This window comes from Crinia signifera, chromosome 9, assembly GCF_055691185.1.
Source record: "Crinia signifera chromosome 9, ASM5569118v1, whole genome shotgun sequence".
NCBI classification, from domain to species: Eukaryota; Metazoa; Chordata; class Amphibia; order Anura; family Myobatrachidae; genus Crinia; species Crinia signifera.
In genome coordinates this window covers 119,232,519-119,257,190 of record NC_139225.1, presented here as the reverse complement: position 1 = coordinate 119,257,190, position 24,672 = coordinate 119,232,519, and the positions used below count along the sequence as shown (strand labels likewise).

The window sequence follows — 24,672 nt, the reverse complement described above, 5'->3', positions numbered from 1 at the left end:
GTGGGAGCCCCCACAGAACGTTTGGGCCTGGCAGGCATTATAGAATAGAGGGGATAGAACAGCTAGAAAAGAAAGGAAAGGTGACAGAGTTAAGAGGTATATTATCTAGAGAGATATAGATGGGTTAAGAAAGGGTTATTGAAGGAAATTACAGCAATAAAGACAGTATATAGATAATTAACTGAATCTCTGTACTCAACAGTCCTCCTCAACGTTTCCTGAAGCAAGAGGCAGAATCTTCTGGAACCAAGAACATCACCCCATCAATCTCCACCTCTGACCTCAACCAGCCTATCCTGAACCGTCATTCAAATCAGCCAACCCGTCAATCAAGACAAGCCGAACCCTCAAGCCCAGATCAAGTGTGTGAGCTAAGGATTCCTGCCAATAGCCAGGTGAGTTTATGCTGTTTTCGGCCAGACAAGCTGGCTTCTACAGTCTAGATTGTTGTGCCTACAGTATATTCAGTTGGACAGATATCAAGCCAGTATGCGTTAACTGTGAATATCTGTAGGAAAACAATGGTCTGGCATGCCGATGCTTTGCCTGCAGACGGAATATTATGGACCTGCTGCCGCGGTCTGCATTCTCCTCATCTGGCTTCAATTTGCAGTTGGACACAAGTAGTTTGGACCAGAAACTGTATGTAAACTAACCTTGAAAGAGCGGCACAAGCCTCCATATTTCAATAGGGCCTAAACTGGCAAACTGTCCAAGTGAACACTCCAAAAAGAACACAGGCAGGCCAGCCAGCGCCAACATAATCGTATACGGGATTAGGAATGCACCTGCAAAATATAGAAAAATAATGTTACATCCTAAAACAAAACATTTTTTACACACAAAGCAATGTAACACATATCTCCCAACCTTTTTTTTACATTTTTTTTTAATAAAAAGCTCTACAGAAAATTACCAAAACTACGATAATAAACACCAGCTATACCTCCAATCTGCTCAACAATGGGTCTGATTCAGTTTTGTAAGCAAAGCAAAAAAACAAAACACTTAAATTGGCAAAACCATATTGCACTGCGGATAGGGCAAATGTAACATGTATGCCGAAAGTAATGTATCTCGCACTTGACACTTATCGTTGGTTATTAAATATTAATTTTGAGAAAACAGCTGTAGGTTTATTACATTGAAAAAAGCTTAGCCATTGAGAATTGCTGGAGGTGCCCCAGAAATCGAATAAACTTGTACTCAATCTATAAATGGGTGGGTGCAAGGGAACACTCATCCAATTAACAATGGGAATTTCTTTTTTGGGGCACAGGATTCTTGGATTATAATAGAAATGAGTGATATGATGAGTTAATATTGAAATTTAACTTTTATTGGGTAAAAAATATAAGACAGTCACCATACGGCTTACAGGTGATCAGGCCCACGTAGTGAAATGCGTCCTACAGCTAGTATGCGGCTCCCACACATGGAGGATACCGCTTACTGGGCAGATGTATTAAGCCTTAACAAGAGATAATGCAAGGGTGGTAAAGAGAGCTAAACATCCAGCCAATCAGCTCCTTACTGACTTTTTTTTACAGCCTGTAACATGGCAGTTAGCAGGTGATTGGCTGGACGTTTATCTCTCCTTATCACCCTTGGATTTATCTCTTGTTAAAGTTTAAAACATCTGAGAATGTAAGCTCTCACGAGCAGGGCCCTCTCTCCTCATGTGCCTTTCTTAGAATATATAAACCGCTGCCACCCTGATGATTGTTTCAGTGTCCTGTCCCCTGATGCAACTATCCATATTAACCATGTACTTGTCCTAAACTGTCTTGTACTGTAATTTGTTATGTGTTTTTGATTATAACTATGCTCTGTAAAGTGCTGCGTAATTTGTGTGCGCTATATAGGAAACTGTTAATAAATAAATAAATAATACATCTGCCCCACTGACCCTTCAGGCTGCAGCACAAAGTATAGGTATCTTCTCCCTCTCCACTCAAGTGCACTGCTGATTGGCTGACAGCGCATCTCTGCGCTGCAATGTGCAGACACCAGCGCTGACCTAATGCCCTATACAGCCCTTCTTCCTGCACCCTTACTACTCTCACCCTGTAACTAGCATGTCCCGGCTCTCTCTCACCGGCTGCCTTTTTCTGAAGACGGTCGGCAGCAGAAGACTCAGGACCCCACACGCTGGTCTCCTTTTTACAAACTGACATTCTCTTTCTTTCTTCTTCTATCCCCTGCCATATTTTCCTTTCTCTGCAGTCTACATCTGACTGCACCAGCACAGATTACATCATCAGGTGGCGAATTTCCATTCCCTGCAATGTTACATTTACATCAGGGTGGATCTAACACCACTCACTGATGACATCACTGGCTGGTTTTCATTTTCCTTATAGCGTGCCCTCTCCTGCTCTCAACTCCATCCGCTCATAGAAGATGGAGTCATTAGAAAGGTTTGGGACCCACATGTTATACCTATCTCTATACCTGGGAATAATTTGTTATGTGGTTGACGTAATTATTGACACAAGAATTAGACTTATTTTGTGCTCTGAATGTTATATAGTACATATTCTCAAATTAGTGTCCAGTAAAATATCACTGTAGTGCTAAACAGCCTCAATATCTGAATTGATCCAAATAATTTGCATGTATACAGTCTCAAAAAAAATAACACCATTATCGTACCAATGTAATATTTGTATACATTATGGTATTATGTAGAATCACGTGAGCACTTTTTTTCTTGTGTACCAGAACCTCCTCACCGTCATTGTCTCACTCAATTAAATGCATAATTAACTTATTACACGTTTAAAGGTTTAGAGTTACTGACAGTTAGTGATTGGCGAAAACACAAGATTCATATAGCAAATTGTCATTTTTATATCTACAATCGTTTGTTTTGTTGGGGTATGGTTGTGGTATGTCTATGTGTGTCACAGCCACCGGATGGTGACTGTTTTATATATTTTACCCAAGAACCCAATAAAAGTTAAATTTTAATATTAACTCAACATATCACTAATTTCTATTATAATCCAAGAAAAGTGTGCCCCCAAAAAGATATCCCCTTTGTAAATTGGATTAGTGTTCCCTTACACCAGGGCACCACAAAACTCGGTCGCCTGGTCGCCATGGCGACCAGATTTTTGCTTCCTGGCGACCAGTTTTGCCAGGAAGCAGTACTCCTCGGGCAGAGTGATTTGAATTAATAACAGTAGCGAGCTCCATGGAGGATTATACTGTTAGCTATAGCAGAGCGGTGCACAACTCACCCGACTGCTGCTGTATCAGAGCAGGTCTGAGGAGCGGCTATTTAAAACTTGACTTGAGCATGGATCTGCAGTGGTAGCTCCTGATTGGCTCGGGAGCTGTCTTGACTTTTCAAATAGTCACTGTGCAGACCTGCTGTGTGCTCTGCTGGCTGCTGCGGCGCTGGATGTTATAGCTAACAGAGTAACCCACCATGGGGCTGCTGCTCACGTGTCCGATGACAGGGGCACCAAAGGCTGCTGCAAATGCTCCCGGAGTGCTAATATGGGGACCCGATGCTTATGTGTCTGATAGCAAAGACACCAGAGGCTGCTGCCAGCACTCCTGACAGAATAAACTCTGCCAGGACCCGCTGCTCTGGGTACAGTAAACAGCACTGCTTCTATTGGGAATGAGGGGATGGGGAAATGGAGAGAGGGGTACAGGGGGGTATAAACAGTGATGCCTGTGTCACCCTCTGCTTCTCTCACACTGCCACTCACTACCTCTCCCTTTCACCCATTTTCCATCAGTCTCCCTGTCACTCACTGCTTATCCTCTCTGTCACACTCTATCTATCCCTTTCACCCACTCTTGGTCACCCTCTGCCTCTCCCTGTTACCCACGGATTCTTCCTGTCAGTTACCCTTTGTTATCCTTTTTCTCTGCAACACCCCCTGCCTCTCCCTGTCCACCTCTACCTTCTCATCCACTATCCTGTAATGGTGCACCCCCCACCATATCAATGTGGCATAATATGTAATGGACATTATGGCATGTGGTATTATATATAATGGGCATCACAGTGTGTGGCATAAGATGCAATAGGCATTACGTTGTTTGGTATACCGTGTAATGGGCATTATGGCATGAAGTATAATATGCAATAGGTATTACGGCATGTGTATAATGTGTAATGGGCATTGCGGCATGAGGTATAATATCTAATGGGTGTTCGACATGTGTAATAAGCATTATGGTGTAACTTTTGGCGCGCACTTTACCTATTTTTAGTTTTCTGGCTCCTACACTTTCATCCTGGCTCCTAGATTTTTTTTAAATATTGCCAAGCGCTGCCTTACACCCACCTATTTATAGCTTGAGTACAAATGTAACCATGTGCAGAGAGCGCTAGATTTGGGTGAGGTGTGTGTTCAAACTGAAATCTAAATTGCAGTGTAAAAATAATGCTGACTAACATCTGTGGGCTGCATGCAGGCCTGGCGACAGGGGGGGTCAAGAGGGACAGCTGACCCAGGCCAGCCGATCTTAGGGACCCCAAAACAGGTTTAGGTTTAGGCCACAGGGTACTAGGGTTAAACACTAGCAGGGAGGTGCAGAACTAGCCTGAGGGGGGTCTGGATAGAGGGTTAAGAAGCATGTCAGCATTAGAGCGCAGACTGCAGGGTGAGGGAGCGCAGGCTGCAGGGTAAGGGTGCGCATTAGTGTGATAGAGTGCAAGCCATGGGGTGAGGGAGTACATCAGTGTGATAGAATGTAGAACCCAGAGTAAGGGACTGCATCAGTGTGATAGTGCACAGGACGTGGGGTGCGGGAGTGCATCAGTGTGATAGAAATTTGGCCTTGGGGTGAGGGAGTGAGTCAGTGTGATAGAACGCAAGCCACAGGGTGAGGGAGTGCGTCAATGTGATAGAGCTTATGTGGTGGGGTGAGGTAGCGCAGGCCACATGGTGGGGGAGTGTGTTTATGTGATAGAGTGAGGGAATGTGTCTGTGTGATATAGTGCAGGCCACAGGGTGAGGGAGTACCTCAGTGTGATAGAGCGCGGGCTCCGTGGTGAGGGAGTGCGTCAATGTGATAGAGCTTAGGTGGTGGGGTGAGGTAGCGCAGGCCACATGGTGGGGGTGTGTTGGTGTGATAGAGCAAGGGAATGTGTCTGTGTTATATAGTGCAGGCCACAGGGTGAGGGAGTGCGTCCAGTTTATGTTCCAGCATGGAAGGGAGTTGGTAGTTTTTGATGGGGTGGGGGGCCCCAGAGATAACAGTGTATGGGGCCCCAATATTTCTGGTGCTGTCCCTGGCTGAATGCAAAAGCAGCCAGTATTAACCATGCACACAAACAATGACCCTTATTCAGATATGATTGCAGTACAAATTTGTTCTCAAAATAAGCAAATCCATGTGCACTGCAGGTGGGGCAGATGTAACAAGTGCAGAGTTACATTTGTGCAGAGTAAATACTGGCTGCATTATTTTTACACTGCAATATAGATTTCAGTTTCAACACACCCCACTCAAATTTAACTCTCTCTGCACATGGTACATCTGCCCCACCTGCAATGCACATGGTTTGTCCATTTTGAGAACAAATTTGTACTGCGATCAGATCTGAATAAGGGCCTATTTACATGTATGTGCTCCTCTTGCACAGCTACATACATCTCAAAAGTATTTACTTACTTTTCAGACCGGAGCCTGAAAAATCATTCGATGGTTGCTAACCATCAATTGATTTTTCCAGTCTTTCTCCTCCATGCGTCCGCATGTGAGGGGATGTGTTGGCGTGGTAGCACGGGGATTCGCTCGGCGGTGGGGGGGTGGGGGGGGGTGTTTGGTGGGGCGGCACTTACCTGCCCACTAGGCAGCGAATACAGGCTGAATCAGACCCATGGTTTGTTCCAGACACAAAATGACGGTTTTATTGCTTTACTGAATATGTCCCAATATTCTTAGAATTGTTACTAATACCATTCCCACATCGCGAATGCAGGGTCGCACCGGGACTTTGCAACGGTTCAGTCCTGGTGCAACCCTGCATTTTCCTCTGTTCAGATTCTTTCAGCAACCCGGAAATATTGACGTTTCGTTGATGTCCTGAGGGGGCAGGGTGGAGCATCATCGGGGGCAGGGGAGGAGGCAGCGCTTGGAGTGGGCGCTGCTCTAAGAATCTGCCTCTTCCATCAGTGTGATCGATCGACCCGGTTAACCCGTTCACACTGCACAGAAACCCAGCAATAAACTGATAAGAACCCTTCTTTTTTACCGGTTTGTAATGCCGAATTCCTGCTGGTTTGCTGGACCCGGTAAGCCCTGTCAGATGGCACCAATTACTGGGTCGAACCACCAACAAACCGGCATGAACCCGGTAATTAGATGCAACCTGAAAGGGGTATTAGTTGCCTTCACATTGGCTTTCAATGATTCATGAATTCAGTTTAGAATTAATGTGTAGCTATTGCAGGGTTGCCGACTTTTACAGTCTCCTCTCCGAGAGAACCCCGGAGAGGAGACGACTGTCAACATCGCTACTGGGTGCGGGGCCTGATGGAGACATCATCAGTCCCTGTCCCCAGTAATACAAATACCGCAATATGCGGGTCTCCGATGAGGGGACGGGGCTACACAAAATTTGCATATTTAGCCCCGTCCGGCGAAAAGCCGCGAACCGCTGCAATTTAAAGCTTCCGCCACCAGGTACATGAGGGGGGGGGTCCACCGGAATCCGGGAGGGTTGCCCACCTTTCCGGAGGGCCGAGAGGGGGACCCGATTTTCGGGATCCTACTGGCAATTCCGGGAGGCTTGGCAACCCTGAGCTATTGTACTATAACGTAAGTCTGAAATCTCCCTTTTTATTATTCCATACAATGACTGCCAAGAATTCAAATGACAAATCAAATCATTACTGGAAATTTAGATTGTAATAATTATATGCAATCATGGCAATAAGGGTGTGACTGCCCGTATGTTAAAACTTAATTACAGGCTACTCTGCATGCAGTATAATGGGGGGAAAAATGTATTACAACATCAGGTTCCTTCTATATCATGGGTCTTCAAACTGTGGCCCACCAAATGTTGTGAAACTACGTGTCCCAGCATGCATTGCCACATTTTTTCCTATAAGAGCATGCCAAAACTGTCAGGGCATGCTGGGACATGTAGTTCCACACCATCTGGAGGGCCACAGTTTGAAGACCCATGTTCTATATGATAGATTGATAATCATTTTCTTTATATGGGAATCAATTTGAGGAATATATCAGTCTGTCAGTGTATTGTGGATATGGAATAACATTTACTAAACTGTTCGGGCGGTAAATGAGAAGAACGTGTTTTGTGTGTGTACAAAAGACGCATGAATCATGCACATAAAAAATATGTATTCTTACTTCCCTAGGCAGACTGGGTCGTATCTTACACTCACAAGCCCGTATGCATAAAGAGATGGAAAGAGAGAGTGCAAGCCTAGGGTGAGTAAGGTACTAGTAGTGCAAGCCTAGGGTGGGTAAGGTACTAGTAGTGCAAGCCTAGGGTGAGTAAGGTACTAGTAGTGCAAGCGTAGGGTGAGTAAGGTACTCGTGTTTTCAGATAGTTGCAATGGTGGAAGCATCCGGGAATATGTCTGCCATAAGATTATATATTGCACTTACCCGACCCCTGGCATAAGGTCAAAGCTAATAAAGAAGATGATTGTGACTGTAAACTTTCTTCTGGTAAGCTTTATGGGCAGTGGTGTAGCCAGTGGTGCAAGTAGAAAAAACGTCTTAGTGGTACTGTGCTGCGCGCCGAAGGTGTGCGGCAAAAAATGGGCGTGGTCAGGGGGCGTGGTCATATGACACAAGGGGAGTGGCTACATGACAAAACTTTATGCCCCCAGTGCCAGATATGCCCCCCACAGTGCTATGTATGCCCCCAGTGCCACACATATGCCCCACAGTGCCAGATATGCCCCCACAGTGCTAGTTATGCCCCCAATGCCAGATATGCCCCCAGTGCCACACATACGCACCCTACGTCCGCAGAAACACAACATCGGTCCTGCCGTCAGTAGTAGCGTAACTTATGCATAACACCCAAAACATTTGCCAACAGGCATAGGCGCCGATTCTGTGGGTGCTCAAGGGCCCTAGCACCCACAAAAAATTATGAGCACCCACGGGCCCATAACCACCCAAGTCCCACTGCCAGGCTGCACCTGTACCACCAAACCTGCTGCCTGGGATACGCAAGGCAGTGTGCCAGGAGAAGTGTGTTGTAAGCAGGCCCCTTTCCCAAAACCGTGACCCAGCAACTGGCACATGTGCACTTGCGCATACAAGACGATGCCTGGCACCATTAGCAGTGTCTGCCTGGCACCATCACAAAGTTGCTGCTCTGGTGAGTAATAACTGCTGGGCAGAGTGCAGTGTGTGTGTGTGTGTGCTGCCTAACGTGTGTTCTTTTTCTATACACACTGCCCTTTTTGTGTAGTATGTGTGCTTACAGTGGGCGGTATTAGTCACTATTATGTGTTGTGTGTATACAGTGTGCAGTATTAGCTATTGCTTATTGTGTGTAAATTGTGATTCACTGTTCATCTCAGCATATTGCAGGCCCAAATGACATGCCCCTTTTCATGAGGCCACACCTCCTTGAGCACCCTCTAGCAAAAACATAAATCGGCACCCCTGCCAACAGTTGTATCGCTGCATATACGTAAAGCCCTCAACAGTTTCTGACAGTAGTAGCGCAACTTACACGTAACACCCACACCAGCTGCCGACAGTAGTATCAATGCTTATACATAACGCCCACACCACTTGCCGACAGCAGTAGCGCAATTTATACGTAACCCCCACACCAGTTGCCGACAGTAGTAGCGCTGCTTATACGTAACCCCCACACCAGCTGCCGACAGGAGTAGTGCTGCTTATGCGTAACGCCCACACCAATTGCCGACAGGAGTAGCGCTGCTTATGCGTAACACCCACACCAGTTGCCGACAGGAGTAGTGCTGCTTATGCGTAACGCCCACACCAATTGCCGACAGGAGTAGCGCTGCTTATGCGTAACACCCACACCAGTTGCCGACAGGAGTAGTGCTGCTTATACATAACACCCACACCACTTGCCAACAGCAGTAGCGCAATTTATACGTAACCCCCACACCAGTTGCCGACAGCAGTAGCGCAATTTATACGTAACCCCCACACCAGTTGCCGACAGTAGTTGCGCTGCTTACACGTAACCCCCACACCAGCTGCCGACAGGAGTAGCGCTGCTTATGCGTAACGCCCACACCAATTGCCGACAGGAGTAGCGCTGCTTATGCGTAACACCCACACCAGTTGCTGACAGGAGTAGCGCTGCTTATATATAACGCCCACACCAGTTGCTGACGGTAGTAGCGTGGCTGCCTGTACATATGCCGACACCAGTTGCTGACAGTAGTAGTGCTTCCTGTATATATGCCCACACCATTTGCCGTCACTAGTAGTACTGCCTGTACATATGCCCACACCAGTTGCTGGCGGTAGTAGTGCTGCCTGTACATATGCCGACACCAGTTGCTGACACCAGTAGCTGACAGTAGTAGAGCTTCCTGTAAATGCCGACACCAGTTGCCGTCACTAGTAGTGCTGCCTGTACATATGCCCACACCAGTTGCTGGCAGTAGTAGCGCTGCCTGTACATATGCCGACACCAGTTGCTGACACCAGTAGCTGACAGTAGTAGAGCTTACTGTACATATGCTGACACCAGTTGCATTACAATCACATGTTACTCACCTAGTTCAGGTGAGAGGCAGCTCATTCTCTCCTGACCCGTTGCTTTTTCCATCATCATCAGTCAGCTCCCTTCTAGCCCCGTTAGCTCCGCCCCCTCAGACCGTAGCCCCGCCCCTTTTCGGTCCCGGCCGCGGCTCCCCTCATAGGCCCTTATTCTGATCGGTGCGGCCCGATCAGAATATGCGGCCGCAACCGTGCAGGCGAATACCCGCCTTCCATACGGATCGCCACCTGCCGTCCGTACGCGGATATGTGGTGATCCGCATGAAATTGCACGGGGATACGCCTCCTCCGTCTTGGGAGCAGCCCCTGCATTCGATGGTCGCCGAACATCGAATGCAGGGCCGCACGCTCCACCAGGTCCCGCAACACAAGACCACACGGACACTTGTCCGTGTGAAATCATGTATGGGGGCGGGCAGCTGACATCCGGCGATGTCAGATGCCCGCCCCGTACCCACGCGTCACGGCCTCATTACCATGCATACGCCCCGCGTTTGCATGGGAACGCCCATGAAACGCGGGGCGTATGCATAGGGTAATGAGGCTAAGTAGCCCCTCACGCCCCTCTACGCCCCCTGTGCGGCGTATAAAGAATCCGTGCGGCGAAATCGCCTGCACATGCGCAGAGTGACCTCTGCACATGCGCAGACGATCAACATCGGCGGTCCGTCCGCATGCGGGAATATCCGCACCGATCAGAATAAGGCCCATAGTCTTGACTAGGGGGTGGGAGGGGTGAGTGCGCTGCTCGGGAGGGGGGGGGGGTGAGTGCGCTGCTCGGGAGGGGTGAGTGCGCTGCTCGGGAGGGGGGGGGGTGAGTGCGCTGCTCGGGAGGGGGGGGTGAGTGCGCTGCTCTGGAGGAGGGGTGAGTGCGCTGCTCGGGAGGGGGGGGGGGTGCGCTGCTCGGGGGGGGGGGTGAGTGCGCTGCTCTGGAGGGGGTTTGAGTGCGCTGCTCGGGAGGGGGGTTGAGTGCGCTGCTCGGGAGGGGGGATGGTGAGCTGCTCGGAATGGAAGGGGGGATGGTGCACTGCTCGGGGCGGGAGGGTGACTGCGCTACTCGGGGCGGAGTTGGGGGGGTGCATTGCTTGTGCGGGAGGGGGGAGTGCGATGCTCGGGGACTATTCTGCAGGTACTCCTGGCACGTGTGGAGGAGGCGGGGAAGCAGTGCGATAGGAGGGCAGTGGGCAGGAGGAGGCTGAGCCGCAACCAGCAGCGGCGAATAGTTGCTTATGAATAATACATTGGGAAGGGACGGCCCGGCCGGGGAATGACTCGGGGAGAGGCTGTGGCTGGGGCGGCGGAGGCTCCGCCCCCCACCACTTAGATATGTGTGCATGCGCATTAGACACTTTCCAGGGCATTTGTTATGGCGGTACGCGGTACCGGCACAATATGTTTTACCGGTACGCCGTACCACCCCGTACCGCCATACTTACAGCCCTGGGTGTAGCTAGGTACCATGGGGCCCGGAGCACGGGCATGTTTCCGCCCCCCCCCTTGAAGGATCATATGGTGCAGGTGGGCTTTTTGCCTGCTGCCCCTACGATATAGGTACTACAGATGGAGCGGGTCTCAGCTTTGCAGGGGATAGCGATTTGCACAAGATGCGCGCGTGTCCCCTTACAACGGGGCTCCCCTGTGTGCTGCTGAGGAATGTACAGCAGCACACAGAACATGGCCAGAGCAGCCCCGACTCCCGTCCCGTGTGAGTAGCAATAAGGAAGCACGGGGAATGAGGAGGGCTGAGTGGCTGCTAATGTGCTTACCTCCTATCCATCACCTGGGCCCCTAAAGAAAAGAGAGGCAATGAGATACAGCAGCTACAGGGAGCACTTCGTTCCCTGCTGTTTGCAGAGCCGCCCACCTGATCCCCGCACAACAAATCACAAGCCATCCTGCAGGACAGCGGCCAACCCTGCTCCGGCTGTCCACTGCTATTTTGAATTCAAGTCTACCGCTGGACTGCGGCGCTAAGCAATAGGCGCTCGCAGTCCAGTAGACACCAATGCTTCTGATTGGTTGCTGGACTGCGAGCACTTATTGGCGAGCGCCACAGTCCGGCAGGAGACTTAAATTAAAAATAGCGTCAGACAGCGGCACACAATGGGGAGCAGGCGAGGCAGGCAGGCTGGCAGTGCACGGCCCCTGGTGCCCTGTGATCAATCGGCGCCTGGAGCTTGTGCTCCACCTGCTCCGCTGTCGCTACGCCCCTGGTTATGGGGTGTACACATGCTTCGATTTTGACAGGTTTTGGATTCAATTTTGCTTATAGAAGCAAAATCAAATCGAAATCGAATGGTTTTTAAGACACTTTCGATCTGCATTCGATTTGATGCACGCTCCCGTTTTCTCTATATCGAAAAGAAAAATAGACTGTGCAGGCAAGGGAATGACGAATTCGATCCAGTAAATCTAATTTGTACACTGCACCTTGAATGTAAATCGAATCCGATATCGAATGCAACATTGCAGATCAAATGGGAAATCGAATGTGAAAGCAAAGGCCAAATTGAAAATGGGTGGAACAGGGAAAATCGAAAGCAAATCTAATTGAAAGTAAATCGCTATGTACATTTAGTAAGAGTTGACCTTTTTTTAACGCTTGGAGAGAGATAAAAGTCCCTCTAGGTTTTACCTATGGGCTTAGTGGTGTAAATTAATTCTAGTTGCCCGGAAGCAAGATACATTTTGATTCTCTCATAAAAGATATACGGGATACATTGATTTGCTTTTGATTCGATGTTAGATGTGATTTTCTATTAGATCTGGCATGGCATCTTCCCATTCCATTTGGCATTAGATCTGTACTTTTGCATTAGATATCGAATTCAATATACATTCATGGTACATTGTACACATTCGATTTACTAGATCGAATTCGATATTTCCTTGGCTGCACAGTAGATTTTTCTGTTTGATTTTGTGAAAACGGGAGCGCGCATCGAATCGAATGCAGATCGAAAGTGATACAAAAACCATCGATTTTGTTTAGGATTCGATTTGATTTTGCTTCTATAAGCAAAATCAAATCGAAAATCAGGAAAAATCGATGCATGTGTACAGGGCGATAGATAGATAGATAGATAGAGAGAGACAGAATGATAGATAGATAGACAGTCATACAGACAGTCAGTCCGACAGACAGTCATACAGACAGGTAGATAGATAGTATAGAAGCGTACACACGTACTGTACAGATTTTTCTGTCTGACCTATCTGGTGGGAACAAAAACCTGGAAATGTATGGGAGAAATGAAAATCAAAAAGTTGTTCCCAAACACTTGAAAACAGACCGTGATCAGTCAGAAAAATTGTTTAAATCATTCTGATATAACGAGTTTATCAAAGCAGATATTTGTTTTTCTGTTTTCCTGCATTTGGGTGGAAATTTTTGATTGTCATTTGCTCCCATACATTTAGAATTGGAGATTAATGAACTAGGTCCCCATACTAGTATATGGGGAGAGAGGACCAGATTGGGGTTAAAAGGTAAACAGGACATACTGTATCCATTGTATCTGCTGTGTTACCTTTTTAATGAATGGCACAATGACTTCACACAGAAGGACTCACAATTTTGAATTTTACCTGGTTTTGTAAAAACTATTTGTTTTGAGTATTTTCTCTATTTCTATGGCTGATTTGGTTTTTCCATGATGTTACACCTATTTTTCTGAAAGTTACAGAATTTTGTTGTGTGTGTTACATAGAATGATATATATGTAGGTGGTGATGTGTAAGACAGTAATACATTTCAGAATTATTTTCAGTAACACATTCATCTCTTTATAAATTATTTTTCTTTCTTCCATTTCAAAGTCTCTTTACCTCCGCCATGTTTGAAGGCAAGATACGGGAATCTCCAGACATTTCCAAGTCCCACCGCATATCCCACCATAGACAATAGGTAGTCGGATTTTCTAGACCACACCTCTCGCTCTGGATCTCCAATACTAGCCGTTGCATTTTCATCCTCCTGAAATCAAACTGTGGGTTACATCTGTCTTGATTTAACTATTCTTAATATTTCCTGCACACTTAAAATATATTCATAGAATGAAATATGTTATGTACTGATTTTATTGCTGTCTTGTGGTAGAAGTTGGGTACACACTAGTAGATATATCTGCAGATCAATTGACAAATCGTGCAGCGTGTTTTCCATACACACTGCCCGAACCATTGTGATTGACATGAAAATTGTATGGGTGCGTGCCCATTGAGCTGTCCTTCACCGGCGGCTACTGCAGCGGATGTACAGGTGATCAGCGTTTCACCCGTACACACAGCTTGATGCGCTGATATGTGTTTAGATATATCGGGCATCGGCTGTGTTGCAATGCCAATGCAATATATCTGTGAACCACACAGTTGAAAAATATATCGATGGTACACGGTCAATCGAATGGCTGATATATTGGCCAGTGTGCACTGTTAAAGCACTTACTAAAGCGGTTTGTAATCAATACATTTTTCTACTGGAATCTTCATTGTAGACTCTCACTTCCCTAATCTTACGTGCCAGCTGTGTGCAATTGACACTACAATTGTGTGCAATTGACACTACAACACCATCTACTACAACTGCATAATAATAAGAATGCAATGAAAAGAAAGTCTATCAATAAAGGTTCTATATATAGTTCATCATTCATTTTGATATCTACAATTTACTATGGGAAAATATAGGTCTGATTCAGAGATGTACACCAATGTAATTTGACACAACAGAACTTTGTGTCAAAAGAGTTAGGAAAAACACAAGGAAAAGGAAGCCATTGTGATTTGCGAAAGATGCAGCAAGTATTGTGAAAGCAAAGCAAAAAAGTTGGCCTTTAAGAAATTTAAGCAGACGCAGAATAATGAGGACAAAGAGGTGTATCTTGTTAGACAGAGGGAGGCTGAGAAGGTAATCAGGTGTGCAAAAGCACAGGCTGAAGAGAAAATGGTTCAGTCAGTGGGTTTAGGGGGAAAACTTTTTTTAGGTATATAGGTCAAAGGAGAAAAACAAAAAGTGGAATAATAAGACTAAAGACAGAGAGTGGAAGTCTTCTTGAGGGGGACAATGTAATAGCAGATCATAACAATAATTATTTCTGCTCAGCATTCACTGCTAAAAGAGAGGGGAAGGGGCAACAGTTAAGTTGCAATTATAGTCAGAAAAGTGAGGGAGAAACAAGTACTGTACATTTACAGAGGAGAAAGTCATCACAGAACTCTCAAAACTGAAAGTTGATAAATCAATGGGGTCAGATGGGATACATCCAAGGATACCAAAAGAGCTTAAAGGGGAGCGGGTAAAACCAAAAACAGAATTATTCAACCAGTCACTAGCTACTGGAGAAATCCCAGAGGACTGGAAAACAGCGAATGTAGTCCCACTGCACAAAAGTGGAAAAAAGGAAGAGGTAAGCAACTATCGACCAGTGAGCCTTACATCAATAGTAGGAAAATTGATGGAAACACTCTTAAAACAAAGAGTTGTAGAATATCTCAAAACCAGCAATTTACAGTATCCGAAACAGCATGGGTTTACTGGGGGAAGATCATGTTAAACAAATCTTATTGACTTTTTTGACTGGATGACTAAAGTAATATATCAAGGTGGGGCTGTAGATGTAGCTTATATAGACTTTAGTAAGGCTTTTGACACTGTCCCACATCGCAGACTGTTAAATAAACTTGAAAGCTTGGGTTTGGATCTTAAGATAGTTGAATGGATAAGAGCGTGGCTGCAGGACAGAAAACAGAGAGTTGTAGTAAACGGAGTACAGTCAAAGGAGGGAAAGGTTACAAGTGGGGTACCCCAGGGATCTGTACTTGGACCAGTGTTTTAATATCTTTTTTTGGTGATATTGCAAATGGAATTGAGGGTAAAATGTGCCTTTTTGCAGATGACACAACGGTATGCAACAGGGTAGACACACCAGGAGGGGTAAAACAAATGATTGATGATCTAGGTAGATTAGAGGGATGGTCAAGAGCATGGCAACTACAGTTTCATGCCAAAAAATGCTAAATCATTGGGTCTCAAAAATCCAATGACTAAATATAGCATAAATGGCACTATAATGGAAACTACTGAGGAAGAGAGGGATCTAGGTGTCACTATTTCAGGGGACTTAAAGGCAGGTAGGCAATGTAACAAAGCAATGAAGAAGGCAAGTCAGATGCTTGGTTGCATAGGGAGAGGTATCAGCAATAGAAAGAAAGAAGTAATAATGCCACTGTATAGGTCATTGGTACGACCTCATCTAGAGTACTGTGTTCAGTTCTGGAGGCCATATCTCCAGAAGGATATAAATACATTAGAGACTGTACAAAGAAGGGCAACTAAAATGGTGCATCACAAAACGTACCAGGAAAGACTAAAAGATCTTAAAATGTATACTTTGGAGCAGAGAAGAGAAAGGCGGGACATGATAGAAACTTTCAAATATATTGAGGGCTTTCACAAGGTACAGGTGGGAGACATTCTTCACAGGAAGACGAGCAGCAGAACAAGAGGACATGCACGGAAACTAGAGGGAGGAAGATTCAGAGGAAATGTGAGGAAGAATTACTTCACAGAAAAAGTAGTAGATAAGTGGAATAGCCTCCCATCAGAGGTGGTAGAGGCAAATACAGTAGTACAATTTAAACATGCTTGGGATAGGCATATTGATATCCTTACAAAAAAATAAGGATCAAATATAGTTTGAGGTAACATGGTTAAAAAAGCGGCAGACTAGATGGGCCAAGTGGTTCTTATCTGCCATCAAATTCTATGTTTTTATGTATTTGCAGATATGTTCTTGTGTGCAGTGGATGTGCCACCTGGAAATGTATTCCCACAGGTGGCAACACAAATTCAATCAACTCAGTACAAACAATCATTAATGGTCGCAGATCCTTCAATAATCAAACATGGGTGCCATGTTTTGTGCCATATGGGATCACAGTTGTAGACCGGCCCCAAAAATTGACATGGTAGACCTATGTTTTTGCTGCCACTCTCCGGTACTTCCCCCTAACGCTCCTGGACTGTCAATCACTTTGTGAATAAATCCTCATTGTGGGCAACATTGCTTAGTTCAATTGGTAATTGGTAGTGGTACGACTTGCATGCAATGCGATTTAGCACATCCCCACTATCCAGGTCAGCCTGAAGCGTGGTGATTTTATAAAGTGTCTTAATGAAAATAGTATGCAAATCGTATGCAAATCGTATGCAAATTGCTACGATGCGATCCGAGGGCAGTGGCTCAGTGAAACTACACAAGTACCATTCAATTAATTTGTGCTCCTGATCATGAATATGCCATGCTTATTTTTCAGTTGACTCTGGTCTAGACATATGCAATGTCTGTAATATTTATAAATTAAATTAAACAATGTTAAAAATAGTTTAAAACATATTTTTCTTATTCTGATTCAATTTAATTTGTAAAATGTTATAAAAAGAAAAGTTTTTTTTTTTTATCAGTTTTTTGCCTTCAATATTTTATTAATAAGAGATGGAAATACACAAAACATTCGCTTGAATTGTCCAATGCTCTTGCAAATGTTTCATTAAACCCAGTTTCATATGGAGAGGCGGAAGCATGATTTTTTTCCCCTGTCTATTAAGGGCTCAAGAACAATGTTGACTTCTTCTACAATTATACGGTAACTTCTCCTGGAGGCCAAACGGTTTGCTGTTAGTACTTTTGTTTTGCATGTCTATCCCATAAGCATACAGTATGTGACAAGGATACTTAGTATATTCACTTTGCTGCCCAAGAAGAAAGTTTACTGTTATTACATCGACACAAACAGATCACTCATGCTGAGAATAAGGACTTTTTTGCCATTTTTGTCATTCAAAATGTTTAGCCACATAGACAACTATCTGGAATTAGTCTGCAACCAGCTAAAATGTTTTGACAAAGTTGGTGCCAACATGGGTATTAAAGTACATCTAAATCCTTTCCTGTCCAATATAGATTTAAAGGACAGGGTTAATGGTTCCACCAGGTTACTTAGTTGATGGAAGAAAGATATCAAGCAGTGGCAGAACTAGACATGTTGCTCCCCCTGCTAAATACCCCCCCCCCCCATACATTTATAATTTTTATACCTAAATGCTTATTGCCAGGGGTTACATGCTCATTGCTAGGAGCTTCATGCTCATTGCCAGGAGTTACATGCTCATAGCCAGGGGTATCATGCCCCTTCCCAGGGGTTTCTTATTCATTGCCATTGTTTTTTGTTTTTGCTTGTTACCAGAGGATTACATGCTCGTTGCCAGGGAGTTACATGGCCATTGCCTGGGGTTACATGCTCATTGCCAGAGGCTATGGGGGAAATTTACTAAAGGAAATTTGTAAAAAAAATAGGTGTATTTGTATCCAGAAATACACTTATTTTGGTACTTGTTTCCTATCTGGGCGCCCACGATTGAAATCGCGGGCATCGGGGGTAAAATCGGGGCCATCGCGGGCATCGCGGCCGATAAAAAATCGGGTGCGATGTGCCAGACGCGATGCCCGCGATTTTCCCATAGAGAACAATGTTAAATGCCTCAATTTACCCGCGATGACCGCGATTTACCATAGGAAAAAATGTTAAATGGATCAATTTCCCCAAATTATCATAGGGAACAATGGGAAATGGGGCAAAAACACCCCTGAACATAAAAATGTCCCCCCAAAAGTAGTTGACGCCACCCCGCCATCAACGTGAACCCGAAGCGTGGCGAGCGCAGCGAGCCCGCGAGGGGCGGCGGTGCGCGTCCTCCGACCTTTTCATGCCCTACTATCCACTAGGGCGTGGAGTGAGAATAGAATAGTGTGGCGAGCGCAGCGAGCCACCGAGCCCGAAGCGTGGCGAGCGCAGCGAGCCCCGCGAGGGGACGCGGATACCTTCACAGGTAAACGCGTCCCTTCGCGGGCTTCCCAGGTGTCCGCGTCGCCATGGACACCTGGGAAGCCCGCGAGGGGACGCGTATAACTGTGAAGGTATCCGCGTCCGCTCGCCACGCTTCGGGCTCGGTGGCTCGCTGCGCTCGCCACACTATTCTATTCTCACTCCACGCCCTAGTGGATAGTAGGGCATGAAAAGGTCGGAGGACGCGTACCGCCGCCCCTCGCGGGCTCGCTGCGCTCGCCACGCTTCGGGTTGGCGTGGATCGTGGGGTGGCGTTAAAAATTTGGGGGGACATTTAAGGGTTAATTGTGCCTATTTGGGCTCTGTAGCCCATTTAACATTGATTCCTATGGCCACATCGGGTCCATTGAGGCATTTAACAGTAAAATCGCGTCGGTCGGGCCATTTAACATTGATTCCTATGGGAAATCGGGTGCATCGCGTCGTGGGCATCGTGGGTACATTTATGGCCGGCCGCGACGCGACCGACGCGATTTCCATGTTTAACATGGGTTTCAATGGGAAATCGCGGGCATCGCGTCGGTCGCGTCGCGGCCAGACATAAATGTACCCGCGATCACCACGACGGGCGCCCAGATAGGAAACAAGTACCCTTATTTTTGACATTTACTATCCCGAAAATACGGCAATTCGTAGTCGTATTGATGTGCTATCAATACGAATACGAATTGCCGTATTTTCGGGATAGTAAATGTGAAAAATAAGTGTATTTCTGGATACAAATACACCTATTTTTTACAAATTTCCTTTAGTAAATTTCCCCCGATATATATAACACGCACTTGGTTGACATCCAAGAATGGAAGCTCCAAATGCTCCAAATGTGTAAACTGCCAGTTTCTAATTGCTACCTCAACCTTTCAAGATCCATGTTCACATATGTCATATCCTATCAAGCACCATCTGGACTGTGACAGCCGTTACGTAGTATATGCCATCATCTGCACATGTAAACTGGTATACATTGGCAAGACCATAAGGACTCTAAAGGAGAGGATTTCCATGCATCTTTCATCCTTAAAAAAGCACCTGTTACAACTGATGCCACTACTTCACCTGTTGCAAAGCATTTTTTCGAGTTGAAGCATACAATGAAAGACTTTTGCTTTCTCCCCATTGACCATATCCCCCCGTTAAGGAGAGGTGGCGAATGGGGGACCCTCTTATTGCAACGAGAGTGCTACTGGATCCATCAATTGAACTGTAGTTCCCCGAACGGACTTAATGAGGAACACTCTTTTCATTGTTTTTTGTGAAGATTCTTTCCATATTATTCAATACCTGCTTTTTCTATGTTTTATAATGTAGCGTTGATGTTCACTTCAGGATTATATGGTTCCTTTGTGCAAATCATAATTTATAAAAACTGTTTTTCAGCATGATATATACCTGAGCTTGGAGAAGTGGGAACTAACCTAGTGTGTATGCTATCCATGTCAGTAGACTGATCGGACCACATTGGTATTGGGCTTCAGGTCCAGATCTAGTGTGTATTGTCCTTGATTAGCAACTGAACAGCTAGATGTGCAATAAGTTATGTTCTGGTGGTTACTGATTTGTTTTGGTCCCCGCCAGTTCAGATACTGTTGCGCTCTAGTAAGGTCCACTTTGTTATGCACGTTGCCTAGGTGACTGACGTCGTTAGGGGGAGTTCCCCATCCGGCATCTAGTTGCCAGTGTTGACGCAAACACTGTGAGCCGCAAGTGTGCTCCACATAGACACACGCGGTGACCGGCATTTGCCGAGTCCTATGTGCTTGTCCAACATGGCGCATCGGCTTAGGTACATACAGACGTGATCCCACCTACACAGCTCAGGTGAGCAGATGTAACCATTTGACTATGATTGCTTGTCCCATATATATCCGGTTAGAGAAGGGTTTACTGATGCTCCTGATGACGGTGAGACCCCACCGAAACGGTCGTCAGGCATGAGTAATCCACTCTGGATCACCATGGCATGTTATTCCTTTGACCTGTAATGCTTTACCTGTGTCCGGATTTGATATTCACTTTGTTCCATGGAGTCCTGCTTTATTGGTATGGATTGATCCTTATATTGAATATAAACTTTTTTTCTGCAAATGAAAATTGGATGTGCTGGCTTCCCTTTATTACCAACTACATCACCATTATGTGGCTACAGCACTTCGAAGCTGGTGGATATGGTGTGCATTAATGTCTTCTACCCAATACTACCATTTATGCAAATTTGCACCCAGTCTTAAAGAGACAGTGTACATATTTTTCTTCAGTTTTTCACTTTTTTTTTTCCTTTATTCCTTTTGGATTTTTTTGAATTTTTTCTTCTTTTTAGGTGCAATATTTATGCTACATATAAAATATGGATACCACCAGCTCTTTAACTGAAGCCTTGTCGAGCACTAAAAGATTTGACAGCCGTGATGAGGCCCGTATACTGTTTGCAAACACAGATCTACTTGCTTTTTATGTTGAATCTATGCTGATCTTCTCAAATTGAAAAGGAGAAAAGTAGAATTAACCCTGCATGGACTCACTTTGTCCCAATACTCTAAAGATAGAATGATACTGCGAGGATTTCGCATAAGAAATCAGCCCACTATTGGCAGGGGGAATTTATCTTTTTGCAAACAATGGTGCCAAATATTGAATGAGTGTTCGTTTCAGTTAATTCTGTTGGTGATTGAGCAGGTGAATGCAGATTTGTTGTTGCTAGATCAGGAAATAGCAGCATATGACAGTACTGGTGTTGAACAATTGAAATCTGATCCATCTGGGGATTTGCTAGTTAAACTTGAGGAAACAGTTGAGGCATTCCGTTTAGATTTACTATCTTTCAAAAAGAGTAAATATAAAGTGGTCAGAGACGATTATAAAGAAATGCGTGTGTATGGTTGGGTGCAGGGCACTGAACAGAAAACCATCTGGAGAGATAACTTTCGGTCACGAAGGAGACGTGCAGGCAGGGCTGATAAGGGGTTTTCAGATATTGATACGCACAGTTCTGCGAGTGATTCCAATCAGTCGCAGAAGTGGGTTTTTACCAAAGGCAGCGTAACCAGATCAAAATACAAAATGCACCCAGAGTTAGACCTTGCAGGAGGGGTGGAGTCAATAGAAAGAGAGTCAAAGCAGGTGGGCCGCAGGTACAACAAGAAAGCGAACAAGTAATATTCAACCTATCATATTTTACACCTAATGAAGACGAATTGGATGTCTTGGCTAAGGGACTCTCCTTTGTCAAGACATACAAACAGCGTCCATTTGATTTTGATAGAACTCTATCGCTTCCATCGTTTGCTTAAACTAAAGGATTTTTTTGCAAGGGTACTTGGTATGATCCCAATGTGACAGCTGCCCCTTTCATACTAATAAAAAAAACAACACGTGTTCATTTTAGCTATGATGTGCATGCAGTTGCCAGGTTCCCATGACAACCAGTTGTTAGTGTAGGACTTGCAGTGAAATGGGGTCCCTTGGCGATGGGCTGCAAGCTTAAATGCATTGATCAATTCATGAACTAAAACCCCATTATTTATTTAATTGATTATTTAAATGTTACGGTGAGTTAGTTTTTTGTAGTGAGGGCTGGGCCCCCTGTGTTTGTATTTACTAGAGTGTGTGGTCATAGGCCACTGCACCCCATCCTGGGAAGTGGGTGCTGTTTACACCCCATTCTTAGGAATGGCGAGTGTGTTGGTACTTCTGTATCTATATATTTGGGTTTATATTTAATTAACCTCTGTTACTGTGATCATAGCTTTCTCATGCACCCTAGATAAGCTAATTTACCTGAAACCTGTGACAGCTGCCCCTTTAATACTAATTCAGGTGCTGTGTTTGGGATGGTCTCACCTTTAAAAGCCATAAAGTACTTGGCAGTTCAGCTTTAACCCAGGAAAAAACGTGTTAATTTTAGCTATGATGTGCAAGCAGTTGCCAGGTTCCCATGAAAACAAGACATTAAACACATAACATGTAATAAAAAAGGATATCTCTATCCTTACAACGTGGAACCTCCCGTTCCCTAATGGTAATGTAATCACTTTAATAAGTGTTTTTGATACGCTGTCCTTGGTAGATTTTATTGGGTACAAACGTGATCTTACTGTGTTAAAACAGATATAATCAAACTTAGTAGTATCAGTAAAGTGACTGAAGGGCTCCAAAGCACATATACTGATCTCTCACTATGTGCTGCTGCGTGTTTATTTTAATTTGTGAGGCTAGACAGCACGGAATACAGTGAGATTGTGGAGGAGCTTCCGTCTGCTTAACAGTGAATGCCCCTTGGAGCGCGGGTGGTAACCGGCTAGGGGTGGACACGTTAATGGCACAGGAGCGCAGTGCTCAGTACGAGTTGAGCCGTGCGGCTGGTTCGTGCCCCAGAGTCCCGGAAGTCGCAGTGCTACGCGTCACACACTGCGTCTCCCACGCTGGATCTGGTATTCACGGAACTAGTTTGACACACGGACCACGAGTACCTATAATGTAAATATTACGCTAGACAGATCAAAATACATTCAATGGGTAAGGGGAGTGGGGGGTAGTGGCTACCCCCCACACCCCTTACCCATTGAAACACTAATTAAAGTGATTACACTACCATTAGGGAACGGGGGGTTCCACGTTGTAAGGATAGAGATATCCTTTTTTATTACATGTTATGTGTTTAATGTGTTTGTGTCTGTCATATTTTCGCTACATTTTATCTTTCAATTAAATAAAAGTTACATTTTATTACGTATCCTTCAGGTGCACCACACAGAGACACCCTTTCTCTTTCCCCACAAACTTCTGCCTCAATCAGATGTCCAGTGGTAGCACACCCTCCTGACTTTATCGAGTTGTACTCCTAATCTGTATATGAGGGGCCTTTATTGTCTACAAAAACATACCTCCTGTGCGATTAACAAACCCATTTCCCCCTTTTCCTTGTCATTACTCTACTTGGCAGTTGAGCTTTAACCCCTTCCTGACAGAGCCAGTTTTTGCGTTCCTGACAGAGCCCTTTTTTTCAAATCTGACATGTCTCACTTAAGTGGGGATAACTTTTTTTTGCTTTTACTTATCCCAGTGATTTTGAGATTGTTTTCTCGTGACACATTGTACTTCAAGTTAGTGGTAAATTTTCGTCGATACAGTCTGTGTTTTTTTGTGAAAAATACCAAAATGTCAGAAAAAAATGGAAAATTTTGCGATTTGCAAAATGTTAAATTTTCTGCTTGTGAGACAAATAATCTTACCACTCAAAATAGTGAATAACTAACATAGACCATATGTCTACTTTATGTTGACATCATTATTTCAACTTCCTTTTAATTTTTTGGGACACTAGGAGGCTTACAATATGAATAGCAAATTCTCAAATTTTCAAGAAAATTTCAAACACTGATTTTTTTAGGGACCAGTTCAGTTCTGATGTGACTTTGAGGGACTTGTATGTGAGACACCCCCATAAATGATGCCATTTCAAAAACTGCACCCCTCACAGTATTCAAAACAGCATTTTGGAAGTTTGTTAACCCTTTAGCTGTTTCACAGGAATTAAAACAAAGTGTAGGTGAAATTTCAAAATTTCTTTTTTTTTGCAGAGTTTCAATTTTAATACATTTTTCTAACGAATACAGTAGATTTTACTAGAGAAATGTGACTAAAAATTGATTCCCCCAATTCTTTTGTTTTCATAAATATCCTATATGTGGCCCTAGTGTGCACGGTGACCAAACCACAGGCTTCATAATAGAAGGAGCACCTACTTGATTTTGGAGCCTCCTTTTTATGAGATTATTTTTTAGGCACCATGTAGGTTTCTAGGCACCATAAGATGCTAAAAGTTAGGAACCCCCCCACAAGTGACCCCATTTTGCAAACTACACCCCCCAGGGAATTCATCTAGGGGTATAGTGTACATTTCAAACCCCCAGGGGTTTCACCAATTTTGATACAACTGGGCTGTGAAAATGAAAAAAATTAATTTTTCATTTTCACAGCTCAGTTGTATCAAAATTGGTTAAACCCCTGGGGGTTTGAAATGTACACTATACC

At 44.8% G+C, this 24,672-nt stretch overlaps 1 protein-coding gene across 1 annotated transcript in view; it reads right to left on the bottom strand.

Annotated features, from left to right (window-relative positions):
- LOC146035895 (sodium- and chloride-dependent neutral and basic amino acid transporter B(0+)-like) overlaps positions 1-24,672 on the bottom strand; it is a 98,661-nt gene that overhangs the window by 54,707 nt on the left and 19,282 nt on the right. The window contains exons 2-3 of the mRNA XM_083159592.1: positions 13,564-13,711; positions 657-788 (exon numbers count right to left, since the gene is read on the bottom strand). Coding sequence (XP_083015718.1) covers positions 657-788; positions 13,564-13,711 — 280 coding nt within the window. The remainder of the gene's footprint in view (positions 1-656; positions 789-13,563; positions 13,712-24,672) is intronic.